Source organism: Diadema antillarum, unplaced genomic scaffold (genome assembly GCF_040938485.1).
Source record: "Diadema antillarum isolate AM-2024a unplaced genomic scaffold, OU_Dant_1.0 seq00000442_RagTag, whole genome shotgun sequence".
NCBI classification, from domain to species: domain Eukaryota; kingdom Metazoa; phylum Echinodermata; class Echinoidea; order Diadematoida; family Diadematidae; genus Diadema; species Diadema antillarum.
Window position 1 is genome coordinate 444,900 of NW_027271417.1, and position 24,824 is coordinate 469,723.

Sequence of the window (24,824 nt, forward strand, 5' to 3'; positions counted from 1 at the left end):
GAGGAGGATGAAGAGGAGGAGGAGAATGGGGTGGGGAGAACGGCAGAAGAGACGTTTCAAAAAGCGGCAAGAACAGGTGCATTTGCACTCATTCCACAGTGAGCTCTTGATAAAATAAATAACTTGATTCTTCGGGTCACAGCCTCGAAGAAAATTGAGCTATAAATTGATGTCACCAAAGGCACGTAGTTTAACCCTAAAGGGACCCAGGCTTTTTTGGCTATGCTAAGACCGGAGGGGGCAGATTCCACCCCTTCTCGCATTATAGCACGAAACGGCGAGGGGGGAGGATTCCACCCCCCCCCCTCCGGCCCTTTTAGGGTTAATTGGTGCCTCAAACAATGGCTTGGTATTTTGTTTTACATCCTCTCAATGAATTTTAAGAGTAACAGCAAAGTAATATACATGGTTGATGCGGGTCTCCAAGTAATTTTTCCCCCCCCCCCAAAAAAAAAAAAAAAAAAAAATATCACATAAAAAAAGTATGTATCAACAGTCCGATACGCTGTACTGTCTTCTAGAAAATGGTTTGCATTTGGCAGAAAACCTTTATAGGTGATGTGATGTTGTCTCATGCACTACAATATGCCCTGTTGTGTGAGTGGTGCAGTGCAAGTTAGCAAATATTGCAATGGCTGTAGGATATATTTTTGTGCTATTTCTGCAGGGGGAAAAAATGGAAATAGATTTTCTTATGAAACTAAGATTAGGCACGTGTAATGCTCTTAACCAATCAATGAACTACAAATAGATAGTGAGGGATGTAATTTACAAATATACCAGGCCTGAGAGGTTCAGGTTGACACTATATGCATACAGGTGACTTCAATAGTAGTCTGTTATTGATGTCACTGAAGGCATGTAGTTTAATAACCAGAACCTTGATACACATGTATAATAAATAATGTTTCTAGCAGTTTTTGTAGAACACTTTTCTGTAGAATGGTGTGATTACGCAGTGGGTATGTCTTAGAGGCCCCTTTTCATTTCTTTAAACCCCAAACCAGTCAGTCCGCCAGCGCGTGCGATAATGAGGCACGAACGACAGTTTTATTCAGAATCACGTTTGCGCAGTTTGTGCCCTTGAGACTGACGAGATTTCACGATACTTTGCGAGAGTTTTTGCAGAGGTCGCAACAGCAGCTTTCATAGCTTTCGCAGTGCATTGTTTGACCCAAGATGGTTTGGGTAGGTTATAGAGCTGATTATGCTCTTTAATTTGATACCTAATTTCCCTATTTTTGATCTCAATATAGTAGTCCATTTTAGCGTCAAAGTAAACGATTATTTTGCCAGTGTTCAAGAAGCTTTTAGATCATAGTTTGATGTTTTGCTAGTTCCTGACTGGTATTGAAAATAGATCTCCGTAATTTCTTCGATTTCACATCGTGAAACTTGAGCGAGTATGATCAATTAAAAAATGAAGAGGGGCACCATTTTTAAGGTTGTGAATTTTCCTGTTGAAAACAAGGCAAATTATGTTTTCTTACCGGAAGTGGGGTAGTGAATGAACACGCGTGGAGTGTGTTGTTGATACCCAGACAATGGTCGTGGACAATGACCCAGGATTGGAATGCTTCATGAGGAATTCCACTGTCGCAGCTAGTCTTTGATCATTCTGAAATGTGGTGTGTGCAAGCACATGGAAACATGTGCTCTACTTCTTTCATGTGCATTTCACCTGTGTCAAGAATTCAGACTAGCAGTGCTCAGGGCAATCCACATGAATAATTGATAAAGCATTCATGTGCCTTGCAGCAGAGCTCGGGACAGGTGGTAGCCAGGTCCATTGTTCAGGGTCATTGTAAGTGCACACTCACATACACATCATTGGTTCCTGTGTAAAGTTCAAGTTTTGTATAGAGAGTGAAAATTCGATCACAATCTGGAACCTAACATTTAAAAAAATCATGGATTTCATGAAACTAATAATAGGCTTTCATTTTGAAATTACCTCCAACTCAATTGTACACTATTCAGCTATTACTCAATATCAATGACACTTTTATCTGATACATAGTTTTTGAACTCACAGCATTAAGTCAGCAGCCAATGGATACTACGCAATGCGACACGCCGCGTCTTGCGACAGATTTCGACCAATCACAGACCTGGAATTCCGGTGCGAACGCGAGGATAATCTTTTAAAACTCGACGCTAGACATGTCTCTGAATTTTGCTAGTTCCTGACCCGTATTGAAATGAAGATGAGAAAACTTGCCCTTATTGTGATACTATATACTTTAGCGGACATCGTCTTTACCGTATTTTAGAGGGGCATGAAAGATTTCAGGTTAGTTTTTTGGCGTCAACGAGAAGGAATATATTTTTGAATACAATACCGAATTCCAGAGAGATTTTGATATTCTATATTCTTCTTTTCCGTTTTATTTTGATCATGAGCATATTTGCTAATGTTTTCTCTTTCAGTCAGATATTAAAAGTGTTGAAAACTGACAAGAAAATGCTCGTTCTACACAGATTTATTCATGACCATGTATCTGCTCATTACGTATGCAAGCACCGCTCAGCCGTGCATACGACTTGAATAAATACGTGCGTTTCCGCTCGCAGCTGCGGACTGACTGAAACGTACTCTTCACTTTCAATTCTGATACCTTTTGTAAGGATGATGCTGCTGCTTTGAAAGTTGATATTTGTCAAGAATAGAATGTGTTGATACTCAAGTGTGCAAATTTCAGCTTAATGATTCCATTCCTTCAGAGATGATTCTAGGGAGTTTAAAGGACAAGTTCACCTTCATTAAACATAAAGGATTGAGAGAATGCAGCAATATTAGTAGAACACATCATTGAAAGTTTGAGGAAAATCAGACAATCCGTTCAATAAGTTATGAATTTTGCAATTTTTTGTGCAGTCACCGCTGGATGAGAAGACTGCTGCAGTGTATGATGTCACATGCGTACAACAATATAAGAAAAATATAAAGAGAATTTCACAAAATTTCATCTTTTGAAAAAAGTACACTTTCCCTTCACTCGTTACTGACATATGTTATGGGTAATATTATTCCCATTGCCTGTAGAAAGAGGCAAGTCAAGTGCTCTTTTATTATGCAAAAAAAGTGAAAATATGTTGAATTTTCTTTACATTTTCTTTATACGGTTATACTCATATGACATCACGAGCCTTAGTAGTCTCCTCATCCAGCAGTTCCAACACAAAAATTTTAAAAATTCATAACGTTTGCATCCTCAAACTTTCACTGATGTGCTCTACTAATATTGCTGCATTCTCTCAATCCTTATGTTTATGAAGGTGAACTTGTCCTTTAACATCTTGTCTTGTTTTTCGTCCAATTCATTGCGTAGAGCCTGGCTTGTTACGACTAAGCATTTGAGACCCAATACCTCAGAACCTCTTTTATCAGTACATCTTTTTGAAAGTGTGAGCTTTCTTTCCAATATTTAGATAGGTATAAGAGAGTCCGTCTGATAGGGGTCAACAAACTTTAAGGGCCCAATGTTAAGTTTTTAGGGCACGTTTCGATTGTGGCTCATAACTATTGATCCCTATGTCCGTTTGTGACCAAACTTGGATGGTAAATGTCCCTTGTGGAGTTGAAGGTCACCACAAGGTCAATGGTCATAAGCGGGTCAATGAACTTCTGGGAATTTCTTGTATGCGAATGGGCAAGAAACAATTTGGCACTTGCCTTGTTTGGTTGGTGCTGTGATGCAGAGTCACTTATACAGTGTTCTTGCCAGGGTTTTTTATACGAGTGTGATGGAATATGCAAATGCACACCATGCTTTTCTAGATGCACTCGAAGCTTTTCTTAAAGATATAGTACTTCAATGTTATGTGCTGATAGTAATGAAACTGTTGACAATATTGTCCTTTTCTCTTTTTATCATTGTTGCTGTTTTCCCGATCTGAAGATGAGAGAGTCCAATCCAGGTGAAAAGACAGAATCGATCAGGGTTGTGTGTCTAAACGTCAAAGAACACTGCTGTCCATATTGTAGAAAACTGACTTACAACCTGCCATTACACCTAGAATGCATCCACGCACATGAAACTTCTGTTCAGAAGGCTCTCTCACCACCAACGAATTCCACAGAGAGAGTAAAACTATTCAAGATCTTGCAATATATTGGAGACAATCAGCACAACTTATCCGTTCTGCAAAATCAGAGGGGATTCATAATACCAGCAAACAGAAGTGCGTCTGAGACTGACTACAGAAATTTGCAGCCTTGCGATCAATGTCTTGGCTGGTTTAAAAGATCTTGCGTGTATCTTCACAAAATACATTGTATTGTGGACAGAAGTAATGGGGCGTTCACAAAGCAAGATACGAGTGTCAAATTACAATGCTCTGATGACTTCCAGGAGAAAGTGCTAAGTCGCATGAAGATTTCTCATCCAATCGACAGAATAGCACAGAACGATGACCTCATCTGTAAGATGGGAAATCATCTGTTGAAGCAAACCAGTGCTGCCAGTCCCGCCTGCTACGACCTCATCACCCAAAGGATGCTTGAGGTGGCAAGCCTGCTGCTGAAAATCCAGGAAACGATGCCAATGCTGACGATGACGGATTGCATCAGCCGGGCCATGTTTAACGCCGTGGTTACCGCTGTGAAACAAGAAGTGGGGTTTGATGAAGTGACAGGAAGCTATGCAACACCCTCGCTTTCCCAAAATTTTGGTCATAGTCTGCTAATGTGCGCAATAATTTGCATGGCAGAAGGTGCCCGTGAAAAAGACCTTCTCATGACAACTCTGGCAGGACACTTTTATGAGCTCTGCAAGAAGGAGTGGCAGTGTGAGCTCTCCAAGGAAATGCTGCAGGCTCTGCATGATAACCTGTTGGATGTTCCCTCTGGTGTGCAACTATTAAGTCAGGTGGGGAAAGTGCACCAATATGTCTCTGAGTTTATCAAGAAGCAGATGGCCGTTTTAGAGCAATCCCCGCGTCTTCTGAACAGAGAGTATATTGTCCTTGCTCAGTTCATTCTTGCTGATCTGGTCATGTTCAACCGCTGGAGGAGTGGAGAAGTGGAGAATTTGACCTGCCAAGATGTGTCAAATGTCAAGTCGGAAAACGTCCATCCAGACATTCTGTCCTCCCTATCACCATGGGAACAGCATCTTTGCACAAGACTGAGTCTGATTGAGGTTGTTGGAAAGAGAGGCAGAAAAGTTCCAGTTCTGCTGACATCTGAGATGTATGCCAACATCCAGTTCCTTCTAGACAAGAGGAGAGAAGTGAACATTCTGCAGGAGAATCCTTACCTCTTTGGCATTCCTTTCTCTGACATTACGCATAGAGCTTCGGACTGTCTCCAGAATGTTGTTCAAGCGTCCACAATGGCCCATCCAGAGTACATCTCTAGCACAGAGCTATGCCGGCATGTCACCATAATGTACCAGCTACTCTCTCTCAAGGAAAGTGAGCAGGAGTTGCTTGCAGCATTCTTGGGCCAGAAGAGCCACACACTGGGAGACTGCCTCCACCTAGAGGATCCCCTCCAGATGGCAAAGGTGACAGAACTACTGATCGAAACGGAGATTGAGCAAGAACACTCTTCTGGAGACAATACTCTTGAGTGCAAAGAGCAAGAAGGTAAGTCAATATGATGTATGCACAGTATGTCTGTATTACAAAAGTTAGAATTACATAAAACTTGTCCCAGTAATAGTGCTTCCCCTTGCAAGGCACAGAATAAGAGTTTTGAATGTCAATTCCATTTCTAAAAGTTGTTTTTTTTCCCACCTTGGGGCAAAGTGGCCCATGGATGCCCCAAAATTTTAACCCGTTGAGGACGGACTGATTTTGCTGCAACACACATTTCCCATAGACCCCTGCCCGAGTATACTCGGGACTCGTCCTCAACGGGTTAAGGGGCATCAAGGCCATTTGAAAGGGCATCGACAAAGACCACTTAAAAGGGCATCTAATTCTGGTCGAAAGGGCACACACAACGGCGTAAATCCGTACTTAGGAGTGGTGGGGATGATAGGTCACCATCACCACAATTACAAGCCCATAAACGGACAGGACCGGTTTGGGGGGGGGGGGGGGGGAAGAGAGAAGCTTGGTTCCCCCCCCCCCCCACACACACACACTTTTCAAGGATTGAAAGCCCCTTTCTTTTGCATGCAAAGTGGGAGGGAAGTGGCAGCAAAAATATGAAGACTTTTTGTTCTTGTTTTTGTTTGTTTGTTTGTTTCTTGCTTGTTAGTCGACTTTCGGCGGAAAATCAAACCTTAAAAGAGTATGAAGACTTTTTTCTTGTTGTTTCTCTTGTCTGTTGATGTTCTTTCTTTTTGACTGACGGGCAATTTACCCGACACCCCTCCCCCTTTCAAAAACGTAACACAGCCCTGAATAATGCCCAAATAAATTCAAGAAAATGGTAATATGGATATATCCATTTCTTCGTTTGTAATAACGTAGTAGATATTTTCCTGTAGCTATTCTTTTTTTTTTTAAGTCAATAAAGCAAAATTGCATTTTGATGTTGTGCATGGTGCAATTGATGCATGTTTTTGCGCCTTTTGTCGACTTGAAACAGTTCCAATTGTTCAAGGTAGCATTATCTTAAAATGGTATCATTTTGAATAAACTTATTGTATTAATTCTTACACTTAATATCATGAATGGGACCGAACCCGAGCGAGCGGAGCGAGGGGGGGGGGAGGGGGATGTTCCCCTCCCTCAAGATAATTTTGTCCCCCTCCCAAGCGGCAGTTTTTATGCATGTTTGGGTGTTTTATCGACTTGAAACAGTCCCACTTGTTTAAACTTCAGAGATGGGACAGTATTGGTGGGAGATGAGAATTGGGCTTTTTTTTTTGCGAGATAACAAAAAAACCACCTATGAAAAATTACAGAGCATACCATTTTAAGAGGAATTCAAAGTTTATTTGATGAAAATCGGGTTCAGAATGACTGAAACGTCCAAAAACGAAGTAAAACAAAGCGATCACAATAAAATGTGGGTCCCACACTTTATTAGAATTGCTCTGTTTTGGATATCTCAGCCATTTCAAAACTAATTTCATCAAACAAATGTTGAATTCCTCAAGGAATCACATGCTCTTTCATATTTCATAAGAAGTTTCTCATTATCTCATTAAAAAAAAATGTTAGAAACCTGAAATTAGGTCTCCACCAAAACTATAAAATCCCTTTAAGGTAGCAAGAATATTTTTGATATAGATTACAATGAACAATTTGCCTATAAAATGTTATTATTTGAATAAACTAATTGTATTAATATTTCTGATGAATAATTATGAATGCTGTCTATTAAGCAATTCAAACAGAACAAGCAAGCACACGAGGGTGTAGATAAGGGGCATTTTTCCTCCCACACGAAGGTGGATTTTGCATTTTCAGAACCAGCGATCTAATGCGTAGCGAAGTTTTGGTGCTATACTTGGAATTTTTTTCCCGTGCCTCCCCCCCCCCCTAAAAAAAAATAATAATGTAAGAAATAAATAGGGTTTTTTTTTTCAGGGAAGTGTTAAAATCATGGAAATTAGCTCTTATTCCTAGTGTGCACCATTTTTGTGTGAGTATGTACAAAGTCTAGTGAGGTAGAGCTTAGGGGGAGGGTGTGGGGAGGGGGGAACACAAGACGGAGCTTTTGCGTTATTTGAATTGAAATAATAAAACAATATTTTTGTGGAAAATTCGGAAATTGTCATTCCCCAAGTATACTAAGTCTATAGAGAGGACCAAGCAATGGAGGGTGGCAAGATACGTCTCCCATATTCGAGGGAGCTTTTTTTCAGTTTTAGAAGTGAAATTCAACAATCTGGTGCACACTTTTGTTGGAATATCTGGAAATTTGTCAATCAGAGAAGGTGGTAGGGGATAAGCCCCATTTCCTATTCCCCCCTTCCTATGCGAGGGCGATTCTGTATTTTCTGATTGCATTTAAACGTCTTGGTGCACACCCTTTATGGCATATTTGGAAAACTCTCTATGTTCAAAGTATAGCCACAGTCTACTTGTATGCATAGGGGCGGGGGGAGGGGAGGGGGGAGGAAGGGGACGGGCGAGCAGGGAGAAGGCATGGGCGAGTGCTAACACCACCCTTCCAGTTTTCTATCAAAAAACGCAAAAAAAAAAATTATTACATTCGGGATCATAATGATATGTTTGCACCTTCCCTCTTCCCCGTCCACGCTCCCCGTCCTCCAGGATCACTCCCTGCATACGAGGGTGCTTTTTGCATTTTTAGAATTCAGAGAATATATCTTGTAAACACATTTATGTATGATGTAATCTGGGAAAATTTCAATCCCAGAAGTGTACAGTGTATATTATTATTATTTTTTTTTTTTAGGGGAATGGGAACCCTCCATTAATTGAAAGTACCTAGATATCTCCTCCAACCCACGGAACATTTGCATTTCTTTAATCTGAAGTAACAGACCTGGTGCACACTTTAGATGAAACATTTTAAAATCTGTCGATCTAAAGTGCATGAAGTAGAAAGGACTGCACGAGGAGGGTATGGAAGGGGTTAGGCCTATCCCCTCTTAGGCGAGGGAGATTTTGTACTTTCAGATCGAAATTCAGCCATCTTTGGGTGAAAATATTTAGAAAGTTTTCTATCAAAAAGTAAAAACATTTCCACATTTTTGGGAGTTACGAGGAGAAGCCAAATGATGTTTGTCCCCAATACTTTTAGGGGGAACCATCCCCCCCCCCCCCCCATCCATCGATGCCTCTGCATTTGAGAGAGCTTTTGTAAATGAAAGATCTGCTGCACACTCTTTGATAAAATAAGGATATACGTCAATCTCAAAAGTGTACAAAGTCTATCAAAAGGGACCCAGTAGCAGAGCTTTTGCATATTTATGATTGCAATTCAACGATCAGGTGCATAGTTCTGGCAGTAGTTGGACAATTTTCCATAAGGAAAGTTCAAGATTTGTCCTCATCTCTGGAATTGCTTGGGGGTTAAATGATTTGTCTGCCCCAAACATTTCCGTAGGGGCGGGGCAAATGCCCCTTTGCCCCCACCCCGATAGATTCAACGCCCCTGATCATCCCTGGGTATGCCCATAGATGGATCAGTCATCCCGTTTCAGGAATTATTTCAGGAAATGGAGGGGGTTCATTATGGCGGTATAGTTGCTCGCGTCATAGCATGTTTACATGTAAGCCTATGCTATTTGACTTTGTCAACGTCTGGACCATACCTTATGTCGATATTACTTTCTTCGCGGGCGAGCGAAGCGAGCAAGCGCTTGAGAAAATTATGTATACACTATCCTACAAGATAGGACTGTTCAGCTCTGTTACCTGTCTGAAGGCGGGCGTACGAACGTCATGCAATATGCCAAAATTGATACAATCACATTTCTGCTTCCTCATTTTTGTTCTCAAATTTCAGGGGGGGGGGGGATGATTATACAGGCCATCCCCCCCTTCCTCCATTTCTGGGGGGATATATCCCCTCCCCCCCCCCCCCCCCCACCCCCCCCCGGTAATAATGCCTCCACCACAAAGTGGTGCCGGAGGCATTGTGTTTTCGGGTTGTCCGTCCGTTCCTAATGAATTTTGTGGACAGGGTAACTATCAAAACCTCTTGAGGTATCCTAATGAAACTTGGCATGTAAGTGTATTAGGGGGTGAAGTTTGTGCCTGTTAACTTTTGGGTGCACATGCTCAAGGTCAAAGGTCAAAAGGTCAAGGTCAAATACATAAGATTTCACTATTTCCACCATATCTATTGCAATGCCTGAAGATGTTTTCTTGAAACTTAGTGTATACATGTATTACCCCAATTAAGATCTCTGGTGAAAGTTTGGGTCATGAGGTCAAAGGTCAAAGGTCAAGTAAAAATATTAAAATTCACCTTTTTTTCCCTGTACCTTGGAAATTGTTCAAGATATCTTTCATGGAACATAGTATATGTACATGTACTGACTGGCAGTGATTATCTAGAGAATTTAGGGTTCAGGGGGTCAAAGGTCTAGGGCAACACTTCAAAATTTAACAATTTCCCTCATGTTTATGCAAAGCATTAGGATTATTATTTTTTTTTACACTTGGTGTATGCATGTATAACCTAATAGAGATTCTCTGGAAAGCTTTTTTTTTTTTGTCCCCGCCGAACGAGTTTGAGCAGGGGACTATGAAACGGGCTCCGTACGTGTGTGTGTCCGTGTGTCCGTCCGTCCGTCTGTCTGTCTGTGCGTTTGTGTGTGTGATCAAAATCTTCAATTTGCTACTTCTCTGTCATTTATGAGCCAATTTTGATTCTGTTTGCTTTATATGATAGCATTACATGGGAGCTTTGAAACTTGTACGCAGAATTTCAGTTGTGACCTTTGACCTTGACCTTTGACCTATATTGTGTACATTTTGCTACAAAATGCTACTCCTTCGCCATTTCTAACCCGATTTCGATTCCGTTTGCTTTATGTGATGGCACTAGTTGAGGGCTTCAAAACTGCTACACAGAATTTTGACCCTTGATTTTTTGACCTTTGACCTTGATTTTTTTGACCTATATTGTACATTTTGCTACAAAATGCTACTCCTTCGCCATTTCTAACCCGATTTCAATTCCGTTTGCTTTATGTGATAGCACTAGGTGAGGGCTTCAAAACTTCCACACAGAATTTTTACCTTTGACTTCTTTGACCTTTGACCTTGATTTTTTTACCTATATTGTACATTGGCTACAAAATGCTACTCCTTCGCCATTTCTAACCCGATTTCAATTCTGTGTGCTTTATGTGATGGGCACTAGGTAAAGGCTTCAAAACTTCTACTCTGAATTTTGACCTTTGACTTCTTTGACCTTTGACCTTGATTTTTGACCTGTATTGTACATTTTGCTACAAAATGCTACTCCTTCGCTATTTCTAACCCGATTTCGATTCCGTGTGCTTTATGTGATGGCACTAGGTGAGGGCTTCAAAACTTCTACGCAGAATTTTGACCTTTGACCTTGATTTTTGACCTGTATTGTTCAATGGCTACAAAATGCTACTCCTTCGCCATTTCTAACCCGATTTCGATTCCGTTTTGCTTTATATGATGGCACTAGGTGAGGGCTTCAAAACTTCTACACAGAATTTTGACCTTTGACTTCTTTGACCTTTGAACTTGATTTTTGACCTGTATTGTACATTTTGCTACAAAATGCTACATGTAATTCCGGCTGGGACATATATTACGCACCGCGTAATTTCTACTTTTCCTTGTTTTCTTTGGTTTTTGCCTCAAAGGTCAAAAGGTCAAAGATCAAAGATCAAGTGAAAGTGCTGAACTAATTTTTTCCTCCATATCTCGGAAGTGGCTCAAGCTATCTTGAAACGTACTACTTGTACATATTTATGCGTGTTCTGCCTGACAGTGATTATATTATGAATTTTAGGGTCAAGGGTCAGATGAAAATGGTAACAATTTACTATTCAATACAGAAATTGCTCTTTTTTCTCCATACCTTGAAAATTACTCAATGCATAAACGTATGAATGGGGTCAAAGTCAAGTTAAAATCCTTCAATCCAAAATACATGCTCCCCCTATTCATCCAATTAAACCTAGGTCAAGGATGGTGAACATTCAACACATTTGTGACAAACTTGTCATTTTATTATTTTGCCAATTTTGTGAAAATGTAATCACATATTGTCCACATGTACTATCTAGACCTATTAGGAGAATCATGCATTATGGCGGAGGCATACCAGTCGCCCATAGCGACATTTTCTAGTTTCTAAAATGACGAGAAACGCAATGTAAGGCACTTAGGTGTAGTTGCAATATAACACACACACACACACACACACATTAAAAGTATGCATTATACACAGTTATACTAGCGATACCACGTTTATGGCCTTTCATTATGTGACCGTGCATCACAAAACCAACAAAAAAGTCACACCCCTTTGATTTTATGCGAGGACTCAAAATAGGTGAAACTGGTCAACCAAGTCAATTTTGAGTTTTCTATATTTTTGGAAAGAGCTGTTCTACATTATTCTTGAATTTGGGATCATAAATTGAATGGGGAAAGTGGGTTTTCAGCAGTTTTTCTACAACTCCTTTTTTTGGTAGGGTAGTTTGATCAGGTTTTCTTAGAGGGCCCTCTTCATTTCTTTTAAAATCCTTTGCATCTTTACTTTCAACTCTAATAACTTTTGAAATGATAATGCCACTGCTTTCAATAGTTGATATTAATCATGGACAGAATGTTTTAATAAAGCATGATTAATTTCAGCTTAATTTGATAATCCCTTCATTGTTGTTGCTACAAATTACATCATTATTTTTTTTGTCCCATTCACGCCACAGGTAGCACGACTTAATGAAGAGTAAGCGCTTGAATAGACCATGTACTTCAGAGCCTCATTTCTCAGTTCACACTTTTCCAGAGGGTTTGCTTTCTTTCCAGTATTTAGGTAGGTTAGGGAATTCCATTTTAATTGAGTTATACATCATTTTAAAGCTTAGAGTCTGCTCTTTCAGAATCTGTCCCTAACTGAAAATCCATGTCTGGCGACTTTTTGTTGGTTTTGTGGTGCAGGGTCACAGACAGAAAAACAACAGACAAAAGAAAAGGGCAGGTAAATGTATGGCCATCAGTGGCTATCAGTGGCCGTTGATTAATTCAAGCCCTGCCCGTGACATTGTTTGTGATCTCTTCTTGATCTGTCAGAAGACAGCAGGCGAATCCTTACCCCTATTGAGAGCTTTATCATCATTACCTGACTTCATACATACAGACTGATGTGTTAGTATGATGAAGGATATTAAGCTTTCATTCCAGCTTGCTTTTCTGACGAGACATCAGACAATGGCACCACATTTCATCTATGATACATCACTACATAATTATGGTTAAAATGCAATGGTCTTGCAAACTTCTATAGTCTCTGACTGCGTACAGTTTGTAGTTGCATTTTTTCTCAAGCATAAATGAACAATTTTTCTTTTTTTAAATTCAAAGTATCTTGTTTATGCTGTTTGTATAACAAATGAAAATTTGTAAACAGCAACATCATATTCACATGGTTTTTGAAAGCTCTTTGAAGATGCCATGTCAGCTAGTTTGCTCACATTGCAACTGAATCACTTTCTCAATAATTGTCTGCTGATTTGCTTACATGTTTGTAGCTTATTAAGCTTTCTTAGAGATGGATATCCTTCCATAGGTACACGTATAGCCGACAAACCAGCCGCTGTACAATAGTTATTTGGAGTGCAGGTGATCCATGATTGTCCTCAACGTCCTTAAAAATAAAATAAAAAAAGAAATTTTTATGGGTTTAAGAAGTGCCATGTGATAATAAGCATACCCATTGGAAACAGATGTTTGGTTGTTTTTTTTTTTTTTTTGGTCTTTTTTGTTATCAACAAAAATGTAGTTACTGCTGTGGAACTACCGTCGACATCCCACTACAACCCCCCTCCCCCCCCCCCCACTGCCCTTTGCCACTCGAGAAGTGGCCATGAATGTATATAATATGTAAGATGTGTAAGATAATTACCATGGGTATTAAAAGTGAGTTTCTGCACCTGTGATGATTGATGATCAACATGCATATGAGCTAATTTTGTTCTGAATTATTTGTAGTATTAAGTTTTTCAAGATGCTGTGATTTCTAGATGGTGATTAGAATAAGCCAATTCGTAATTAGCTTATGTACAAATGACCTTTCTTTTTTCTCAGATGGTTAGGCACTTCACTCGTTTTCAAAGTGGCATAATGCATAAGCTTGCCTGACGTACTGGTAACAATTTATGGAATTCATGTTCAAACAAAGAATGAGCTTACGTTTAGAGCAGGTGATCAGAATAATCCATCAGTTGTCAATTTAGCAGGCATCCATTTCATTGTTTTGTATTGAATCTAATAACAGCCTATTTTCTTTTATATTGCAAAATACCATTCTCGCTCTCGGTTGGATGTGCTGGCAAGCGCCATGTAGATAAGGATCACATGAATAATCATTGCATCACAAATGCTTATCTCAGTGAATTTACAAACCAAAATGTCTGTTGGTACAAATGACCTTTTTCTGCTCATGCGCAAAGTGGAATTACGAACTGGTCTATAGAACTGTAAACTCTTTGAATAGATTCCATCCAATACCCTTGCTAGAGCACTGATGAATTATTTCTGTTTTTGGTTTTCCCCCGTGTTATCATCTGTCTTTTGTCTTTCCAATCTCTGGTGACTGTTGTTACTTTCATGAATTTCCACATGTCTTTGATAATGTCCGAAAGAAATCATTGATCTATATCATTTTGTCTTTTCGTACTCTTAACGTTTTGGAATTTATTCCTGTATTTAGATTTGACTAATTATTTCTATTGTCTGAATCCTAATTTCAGTGTACCCCTCACATTTAATATACTAGATATTTGAAAATAGGCAGGGAAAAAAAAAAAAAGGATATGAGATTAATAAGTGGAGAAATGAAGTATTTCTTCTCCAATAATTTGATTTAAAATTAAAAGTAAAACTTGGATTATAAGGTGGGTACAAATGTATACTGGTTATTCAGCTTTGATTATGTCAGGGGTACATTTGACTTGCACTTTATTTCAGGAGATGCCATTACCCAAAATAAGTCGTGGGAGATTGTGCAAGGAGCAGTGGATGCAATCTTTGCCCGTAATACACGGCAGCTGCCGCCGTCAGGAGAGGTGAGAAAAATAAGTAGTGTGGAAAGAAGAGACCTAGTCATCTTTCATTACTCCCATGCCATGTTTATTTGAGTTGGGAAGGGGTAATTGTATGAAGATTTTCACCTATTAAAAGCTGCAAGGTCCATAAACTCAGATTTTGATTGGTTCAAGCAGTAAATAACATCTTGTTACACTTATGTCGAAACATACACTAGTTGATGCATTGAACAATTCTTAGTCTACACCATGTACTTTTTTTCGTGCCATAATTTGTGTAATACTTTCAATATGTTTCTTGAGGATCTAGAAAGAACACCAATGTTTTTCCATCATATATGAAATATGTAGTTCAATTACAGTCAAACTCCACATAATCTGACATGTGGTGCTGAACTAATGTTCATTTCAACATAAAAGTTTTGGGAAAGGTTGGTTGTAGCCCTTGAGTATAGATGGACTGTCACATTACCAATGATATTCATATTTTGTTTCAGAGTGTCATCTTTTACGAGCCCAAATGTTTGAATGCTGCATCAATCTTATGTTGCAATATATAAGGATTTTGGGGTTGTTTGATATCTTCCTCAAACACAGTCATTTGAAAAAATAAGTATTTAGCAGTTTTGGGCCATATCCCGATGTGGACAGGCTGTTTTTTGCTTCAACACGCATTTCCCATCATTGACACCAGCCCGAGTATACTCAGGACTTATCTTCAACACATTAAAAATATATTCATTGTCCTTGGGGAAAAAAAAAAATACACTTCTTTTTAGTCGTTACACAAATTTTGTAGTGAATTGGTGGCTTCAAATTTTATGTTGTACCGTGTCAAAAAGATATACTGAAATGCAAGGGGAAAAAGAGAAGAAAGACCATTCTTCTTGAACATGGGTAACAATTTAGTTCATGTGAACTGTAAAAGTATTAAACAGTTTTTGTTTTGTTCCTTTTTCTGATATTTATTTTCTGTGAAAAAAAAAAAGAAATATATATATATATATATATATATATATACTTGTACACAAATTGTGTGGGGGAATTGATGGTTGCAATTTTTTTTTGTTGCACTGTGTCAAAAGATATGGAAGAAAAAAAAAAAGGAGAGGAAAAAAAACACCATACTTCTTGAACCGGCAATGGCTCACCTGGTATTTCTTAGACTGTTTAGGATTTTTTTTTTCAGTTATTTTCATTGCCTGTTGAAAAAATAACAACAAACAAACAAAAAAACTAATACAGTTGTACACATATTGTGTGTTGAATTGATGTTTTCAAATTTGTTACATTGTGTCAAAGATATACTGGAATGCAAGAAAAAAAAAACGAAAAAAGAAAACATTTCTCTTGAACTGGGTAATGGTTAAATCTTTTAAACTGTTACAGTGCCAAACAGTGTTTTATTTGTGTTGTTGTTGTTGTTGTTTTTTTTTTTGGGGGGGGGGGGGGGGATGATATTCATTGTCCATTTAAAAAAAACAAAACAACACTTTAAAAACACAAATTGTGTGGCGAATTCATGGTTGCAAATCTTATGTTGCATTTTAATAGTCAAAGATACTTTGTACGCCTGTTACCAAATGACAAAGTCCCCCGGGGACCAACAATTTTCTTTCATTATATCAAGATTTTGTTATGGCTGAACAGGAGGCCTACAGCATATGAACAGGTGATTTCATTGTAACTGGGATTTATATCCATGTTTATTATAACCTAGCACGGTGCACTGTTCAAAATAGAAGATGAGAGAGGGGGAAAAAAATGTTCTTCTTGGACTGGGTATTTCTTGTAAGCCATTGAGTGTTTGAACAACTCTTTTGCCAGTGATATTCATTGTCTGACTAAATCAATACACATGTACACAAGTTCTGTGGTGAATTGATGATAAATATGATATTGCGTTGTGTGAAAGATACACCAAAAAATGCAAAATGAAAAAAAAAAAAAAAAAAAAAAAAAACCTTTTTGAACTGGGTAGCAGTTCTATCTTCTTGTTTATAATGTTAGTGATTGCCTGGTGTCATACATTTACTCCTCCAAGCAAATAATCTTACATGGGGAAATAAGTGTGTGTATGAAAACTATGCTCATTTTGTGTATAGCAGGTTGAAAGTATGGTGGACACATCCAATGTGCAGGGCTCCAGCTGCGACACAGTCAGCAATGGAGGAGATAGCCTCAATCCCTCCCTCGATACCATGACAACCGTCTCCACCAGCAACGTGTCTCTTGGAGAGAGCCAGACCTCCCAGGAGGGGGTTCTTGTGGATGACTTCAAAGGAGTCTCGGTCGAGGTGAAGCCAGAAATTGTGCACATTGTAGACAGCGACAGCGACAGCCAGGAGGATGTCCCCCAGCAACCTAGTGGTCAGACAATGGCTGCAGTGGTCACTGAGTCTTCTCAGTCCACAGACAGCTCTGCCAACCAGAGTGCCCAGTTGCTGAATTTCATCAGGTAGGACTCCTCTAAAATACCCATTTGTGACCGTGCACCACAAAACCAACAAAAAGTCACCAGACATGGATTTTCAGTTAGGGGCAGATTCTGAAAGAGCAGACTCTAAGCTTTTAAAATGACGTATAAATTAATTCAAGTGGACTCCCCTAACCTACCTAAATGCTGGAAAGAAAGCAAGCACTCTTGAAAAGTGTGAACTGAGAAAAGAGGCTCTGAAGTACATGGTCTATTCAAGAGCTTAATTTTTACCAAGCCATGCTAGCTGTGCCATGAAAGGGACAAAACACAGGAGGTAAAGTCTGTTTTGATTAGCAACCCTTCTCATTATTCATGTACAGTCCAACCTCTGTTATCTGACCGTGACAAGGGCCTGCTGTGGCAGCTAAGAACATGGTGTAAACGCCGCTTAAGAAATGTGCACTGCCCTGGTGCTTACTAGGTTTGCAGTGTTGAGTATGCAGATATTGACATATGATACTGAAAAATGTGTAGATTGAGATAAATATGTTTAATGATACAGTAGCTTGAAGCTGGGAGGCAGAATTTATCTTTCCGTATTGAAAATAAATGTGTTTGCTGTCTCTTGCTATTTTCTGGCAAAAAAGAAAGAAGAAGAATATGAAAAACTGAGAAAATGTTCATCATATGAAAAGAGTCTCTTCAAAGTTACCATAAAACCATGAATGTTCATGAGCATTTTAATTTTGCTAGTTTCACAAGAGCCAAGGTTCACAACATATAAATGTGCAAGAAAGTTCTTGCGTATATTATATGAATTGAATGCCAGTGGCAACGAAAAAAAAAATTGTATACTGTGAAATTCACAGAAATTTCATGCTGGCATATATCTTGCTTTACACTACAGCTATTTGAACGAAGGATGTGCATATCACACCTTGATCAATGCAAAATAATGACATTCACACTTTTCTCTGATTATTGTATATAACAGTGTGGTCAAAACAATATTGACATTCACACTCTTCTCTGATTATTGTAGGTATTCCAGAAAGAAATGGAGGGGAATGGGGAGGAGATTGATCCCCTGTGAGATTTGTACCTCAAGGAAACAAGTTGATGGCGATGGGAGATTTCATCTGGCATAGTTCAGAGATCCTCATGTAAAAATCCTGAGGAGAAAACTCTTCTTGAGATCAATTTCTCTTAGACTTTGAGAGAAGTGTGAACACAGAGTGATGTGTCTTTCCTGTAATTTGTCCCTCATACAGTGCTCAGCTGGCTAAAAAGGGAATCCAACTGACAGAACCCGGTGTCATCGAATTTCCCAACGGCCAGACTATTTCATTTGCCCCTGCGCCAGTCACAAACCCGAATGACCCCGTCCCTGTGGCCATTTCAGCCAATCCGGTGAATAATGAAGCAGTGAGCAAAATCACCCACATAGAGCCGGCACCAATTAGCGCTGTAAAAATGGTAAGATCAGATCGGTACAACCATGCAAGAAGCAAGCAGTGTACAAAGTGTGCTTGATTATTCAACTTTTTTGATGTGAAATCCTGAATGGTAACAAACACAAGAACAAAAACATCAATGTTTTCTCTGAAAAAAGACAGGGAAACTGGATGAAAAACCAATATTTAAAGCAAAAATATCAATGTTTAAAAAAAAAAAGAAAATTGAGGGAAAATGGATGAAAATCACGTGTTCAAGAAATGTGTATATACATAGTTTTTATATCACTAGCTTGAATATGAAGAAGACATCACATGGCATGTGTTTAGATTAATCATTCGCAAAACAATACAAGGGACCTTTGCATTTGTGAGGTCATCTAATTGTCAGCTGCTGTGAACATCTCATAATCTGATTGGCTCATGGTTATATGTTGCCTTGGCAATTATTGCTGCACTGCTAGCTGGTATTATCATTGTATTAACTCCTCTTGTGCAATGTACAAATTTGCCTGTGAAAATGGACAAGTGGCTAAACCTACACCCAGAGCTTGTCTGAGAACTATGTTGTGTGATAAATGTGCACAAAGGCGACTTGATTCACTCAAATGAACTTTCAGGGCCGGCGCAGCCGTGGGGGCCGTGGGGGCTCGGGCCCCCACACTTTTTGTGCACCATACAAAGAAATACATAAGGTGTCATCACTTTGTCAGCTCATGAAACCCGGAAGTGGGCCCCCACACTTTTGAAAACACTGCGCCGTTCCTGCTTTCACAGACATAATCTGTAAATGGGTTACGGAATGGCAAAATTTCTATGTATAAAGTAATACTAATCATCCTCTATGTACACTGTATTCTTATTCCTTAAATCTGTGAAATGGCTCCATATTTCATGTGCAAAGTCATGTAGTAACAGTTGAGAATGTGACTGTTTATTTTCTATGTCCATAGTGATTTAAAGCTACACGTGAGGTTTAACTACGAAGTTGTACGTTTTCACATTGGCGATCTATTACTTGGTCTGCTCCCATTTTGTCTAGTAGCCATTTAGTCTCAACCCACATGGTCTAATCTTGTTCTGTTTCAACCAGTTCATCTATTGACCATTTAGTCCAATTGCCACTTTGCCTCATTACCAGTTGGTCTACTTCTATGTGGGCTGTACCTGTTTCATATGATACCCACAGTTTATAAGACAAAATGGAAAAAAAAGTCCAAGGAGACAAAATTGCAATTAGACCATCTAGTCATTAGAAGAAATGATAATTAGCCAAACTGGGCAACAGACCAAGTGAGGATTAGACAAAACAGGCATTAGATGAAATTGATAGTAGATTAAATGAGTTTAGCCGTAGTTGTGTTAGATGAACTGGGAAGTAGACCATCTGATATTAGACCAAGTGGCAATAAACCGTCACATGAGCACTGTTCCAAATAAAAAAAGCTTCTAGCTATTCACCAACGGAATGTGTTTACTGAACGTCAACACCTTTCTCACCACATGGGTTTACTGCTTTCAATAATGAAATGGAAAAGACCCCAGTGCGAACATTATTAATTTGTGTCTCTGCATATCAAATGTTTGTGACTCTTCTTTAGGTTTGAAGGATGCCCTTTTCATATCATTGCCAGTATTTGAAAAATAAATTCAGCTCATCTGAAGGTTGTCTAATGTATAAACTAGATTGCATCCATCAAACCATCCCTAACAGCAGTGTCCAAAATTAGGTGTACTCTGTCTAGCTTTCCACAGCTTTGAGCTATAACCACCAAACTCTTACCACAGGTACATAACCTAATGAAAGATACCAGTCAAGTTTGAATATGGCTGAAGTCTGACAAGGTCAGAGGTCAAACTCTCAATGCACTTTCCCTGATAAGCACTGTGTAGTATTGTGTTTTACTCACAATAACTTTAAAACAAATTTGAGCGGTGACCACCAAACTTATGCCACAGGCGCAAAACCTGAAGATGCTGGTCAAGTTGGAATAATTTATGACTAAAGTCTGACAAGGTCAAAGATCAAATACAATGACCTTTCCCTGATTTTAGTACCATATATTGTGTGCTCTCAACAACTTTCCAGAGCTTTGAGCTATGACCACCAAATTCATACTACAGGTACATCACCTAAAGATACCAGGCTAGTTCAGTTATTGGTAGTCAACATCAAAAGTTCGATGAACTTGCATAGGAAATACACTTATCACAAATTGATGTTCACCTTGTATTTTTTAACTACCCAAAGTTCCTAAATTGATTATCTAATGATTTGTTCCCCAAGAAACTCAAGCAAGTCCTGCTGTCCAAACTGTCTCGAGGCAAAAGGAATGTGATTGCTGAGGCAGAGGCAGTGAAAGGGGTCACCAGGCAGGAGGAGACAATGGAAGGGGTCACCAGACAGGAGGAGATAGTTCAAGGGGTCACCAGACAGAAGGCAATGGAAGGGGTCACCAGACAGGAGAAGGCAGTGGAAGGGGTCACCAGACAGGAGAAGGCAGTGGAAGGTGTCACCAGACAGGAGGAGACAGTTCAAGGGGTCACCAGACAGGAGAAGGCAGTAGAAGGGGTCACCAGACAGGAGGAGTCAGTTCAAGGGGTCACCAGACAGGAGGAGACAATGGAAGAGGTCACCAGACAAGAGAAGGCAATGGAAGGGGTCACCAGACAGGAGAAGGCAATGGAAGGAGTCACCAGACAGGAGGAGACAGTTCAAGGGGTCACCAGACAGGAGAAGGCAGTGGAAGGGGTCACCAGACTGGAGGAGACAGTTCAAGGGGTCACCAGACAGGAGAAGGCAGTGGAAGGGGTCATCAGACAGGAGAAGGCTGTTGAAAGGGTCACCAGACAGGAGGAGTCAGTTCAAGGGGTCACCAGACACGAGGAGACAATGGAAGAGGTCACCAGACAAGAGAAGGCAATGGAAGGGGTCACCAGACAGGGGGAGGCAGTTCAAGCGGTCACCACACTGGAGGAGACAATTCAAGGGGTCGCCAGACAGGAGAAGGCAGTTCCGGGAGTCACCAGACAGGAAGAGGCAGTTCAAGGGGTCACTGGACAGAAGACAGTTCATGGGGTCACTGGACAGGAGGAGGCAGTGAAATGGGTCACCAGACAAGAGGAGGCAATGAAATGGGTCACCAGACAGGAGGAGGCAATGGAAGGGGTCACCAGAGAGGAGGAGGCAATGGAAGGAGTCACCAGACAGGAGGAGACAATGGAAGGAGTCACCAGACAGGAGGAGACCGTTCAAGGGGTCACCAGACAGGAGAAGGCAATGGAAGGAGTCACCAGGCAGGAGGAGGTAATGGAAGGAGTCACCAGACAGGAGAAGGCAGTGGAAGGGGTCACCAGACAGGAGGAGGCAATGGAAGGAGTCACCAGACTGGAGGAGACAGTTCAAGGGGTCACCAGACAGGAGAAGGCAATGGAAGGAGTCAACAGACAGGAGGAGACAGTTCAAGGTGTCAACAGACAGGAGAAGGCAATGGAAGGAATCACCAGACAGGAGGAGGCAGTGGAAGGGGTCACCAGACAGGAGAAGGCAGTGGAAGGGGTCACCAGACAGGAGGAGGCAATGAAACGGCTCACCAGACAGGAGGAGGCAATGGAAGGGGTCACCAGACAGAAGAAGGCAGTGGAAGGGGTCACCAGACAGGAGGAGGCAATGAAACGGCTCACCAGACAGGAGGAGGCAATGGAAGGGGTCACCAGACAGAAGAAGGCAAGGATGGACAGTCAGCTGTCACTAGACAGCCAAGCCTCTCCTGGGGTGTAAGTTCAAGAGTATCTCACCCTCATGCTCATTCTTTTATTTCTCCATGTCTAATTCATATTTTCCTGGGATTTCTAAAGTGCAGTGACCTAAATGAGCTTTTGTTCAAAATGGTGAAAGAATTGAGTATTGTGTGAGCCAAAAACATTTAAAAGGGATGATATAGTACTTGGCTTTTAACTTTTTGAGAGATACCAAGAAAAACCACTTTTTACATAGCACTGAGCACTGAGAAAACCATTGTAAGAAGAATTCAAAGTTAATTTAATGAAAATCAGTTTTGGAATATACAGACATGTTGCAGTCGGGAACAAATGAAGAGTTTTGCAAAAACTGATATATCCATTTCTATCTGTGGTATATATTTGAAATTGAAGGTGTTGAGAAACAAAGAAAGTAATTGCAGTAAATTGAGATATGTGATGAATTTGATATCTTCTTCAAGCAATTTTGGTCATTTCACAAGTGCAGTATCATTGAAAAAAAAAATCTCTATTTCATGATGACCTTAAAAAATGAATATGATGTACGACAGTTTATGCATTCACACTCTTCAGATATTGAATGACAAGAGTTGGATGAGTAGAGAATATGAAATCAGTGACATAACAAACTGCCTGGTTAAAATGATTTGAACATGCTGTTCAACATGACTTTGGTGTTTATGTTTTTGTTTTTGGCAAATTTGTGTATCAGCTAAAATTATCCCTTCTCTGTTAGCTGATCATCATTATTTACAACAGCAGCAACATCTGTGAATGCAGTTCATGAGACTAGAGCAGAATGGAAACACCCTTCCCTTATGAATGTCTCTCTGTAGAAACTGAATTTTATCTGTTATCCACTGCACCATGACACCTTCACAAATTTTGAATTCTGTACTTTTGTTAGAATTTGTAAAATTTTCAAAGAATATAACAAAGCCCAATATTCAAAATCAATATGAATGGCATCCAATGAGCAGAGTTCGTTTGCAAAAACCGATAAGTCCATTTTTGAAGATTTTGAAGTATGGTCTCTGTCATAAAGTACAAAATAATACCTTTTAAATGATATATTGGTCACTACATAAAGGTACATTTTGAAGTTATGGTCAAAAGAAGCAAAAAAAAAATCTTATAATTTATTCTCTTTATTTTTCTTGACCTTCAAGCGCAAATATCTCCATTTGGCAAATATGGACTTATCGGTTTTTGTGAACAAACACTTCATATCTTTTGTTGCAGTCAACAAGTGACTAAACAGCGGACATCTCCCCCACGTGTGCAATCAGATGTCAGACTGCTAGCCAACAAAGGCCATCCTCTTACAATGCCACAAGCAATCACTGCAACAAGGTAACTTGCAAAATAAGAATAAGAAATCTTTTTGATTGTTTGTTTTTAATGCTTCCACCACAAAGTGTCACCGGAGGCATTCTGTTTTTGGATTGTTCATCCGTCTGTCCTTCCGTTGGTAATCAATTTTGTGGACAGCATAATTAATAAAACGTTTGAGATATCCTAATGAAATTTGCCATGTATATGTATGAGTTGCAAAGTTGTGCCTTTCCACTTTTGGCTGATTATGTTGAAGTTCAAAGGTCTAGGTCAAAAGCTCGAAATTTCACTATCTCCCCCAAAATGTAATCAACGCCTGAAGGTATTTTCTTGAAACCTGGTGTAAAAAAAAATGAATAAATAAAAGATGATTTCCTGGTCACATATTCCATGGCAAAGAACGTGCGATGTTATTTCCTTGAAACCACCTTGCCCATGTAGAGGAAGAAGACCTCTAAAAGTATATTGACTGTGATGAAAGAGGTATCGGGCATGAATTGGCTGACATGCAAGCACTAAATTAAATGATGGACAAAGATGTAAATCAAGGCTTGGTGTACTCCTTCTCAAATATGTCTTTCAAGGGGTTGTAATATTAGTATATTGGAAATGCATCCAATACCTGTATATAAATATGTCAAATCTATTAAACGTATTACTACGTGCAAATAGCCTCAATCATAGAGCAGCTCTGTTATGAACCTGTATTGAAGTACCTAGCTCTCCCGTTATAAAGAACACAGATAACAAAGTACCGGTTATAACGAAATTAAAAAGTCAGGCCCAAACATTACTGGCTCTCTGTTTTTGTTTTTGCTCTTTTTTTTTTTTTTTTGCTTTTTTGTGTTTATTTGTTCAGTTATAACGAAATTTCGATATAATGAAAGAAAACTGCTGGTCCCAAGGACTTCGTTGTAAGGGGAGTCCACAGCAATTACATTGGAAAGGAAACGAGTCAATAGCCGTTTTTTGCAACATTTTCAGATTTTATGAATAACTTTTAAATAAAGGTTCTCGACAACATGAAGGCTTGTCCTATGCTTGTCCAACATAGCAACACAATTAAAAATGCAAACAGGATTCCAGCAATTGGATTTCATTTAAAAAGAACTAGGCTAATGGGATTGCTTGTCTCTTGGTTCCCGGAAATGAAACATCCGTAAATTTGAATACATTATGAAAATAGTCTATTGAACGTCAAAGTAATATTAATCT

At 39.6% G+C, this 24,824-nt stretch overlaps 1 protein-coding gene across 1 annotated transcript; it reads left to right on the plus strand.

Annotated features, from left to right (window-relative positions):
- Nucleotides 1–3,488: 3,488 nt before the first annotated feature.
- Nucleotides 3,489–22,293, plus strand: LOC139732681 (uncharacterized). The gene is made up of 5 exons (XM_071643536.1): nucleotides 3,489–5,592; nucleotides 14,563–14,660; nucleotides 16,748–17,097; nucleotides 18,330–18,534; nucleotides 20,800–22,293. Exons 1-5 carry the CDS (start codon nucleotides 3,819–3,821, stop codon nucleotides 22,291–22,293), a joined length of 3,921 nt encoding a protein of 1,306 aa, XP_071499637.1. The 5' UTR covers nucleotides 3,489–3,818.
- Nucleotides 22,294–24,824: the final 2,531 nt, after the last annotated feature.

Bases quoted from the DNA above. Each gene is read 5' to 3' on its own strand.
- LOC139732681 (XM_071643536.1), top strand. From the start codon at position 3,819: ATGTTATGTGCTGATAGTAATGAAACTGTTGACAATATTGTCCTTTTC. The intron at 14,661-16,747 runs GTGAGAAAAATA...TGTGTATAGCAG, and splicing joins AGCTGCCGCCGTCAGGAGAG to GTTGAAAGTATGGTGGACAC. The intron at 17,098-18,329 runs GTAGGACTCCTC...TCCCTCATACAG, and splicing joins CAGTTGCTGAATTTCATCAG to TGCTCAGCTGGCTAAAAAGG.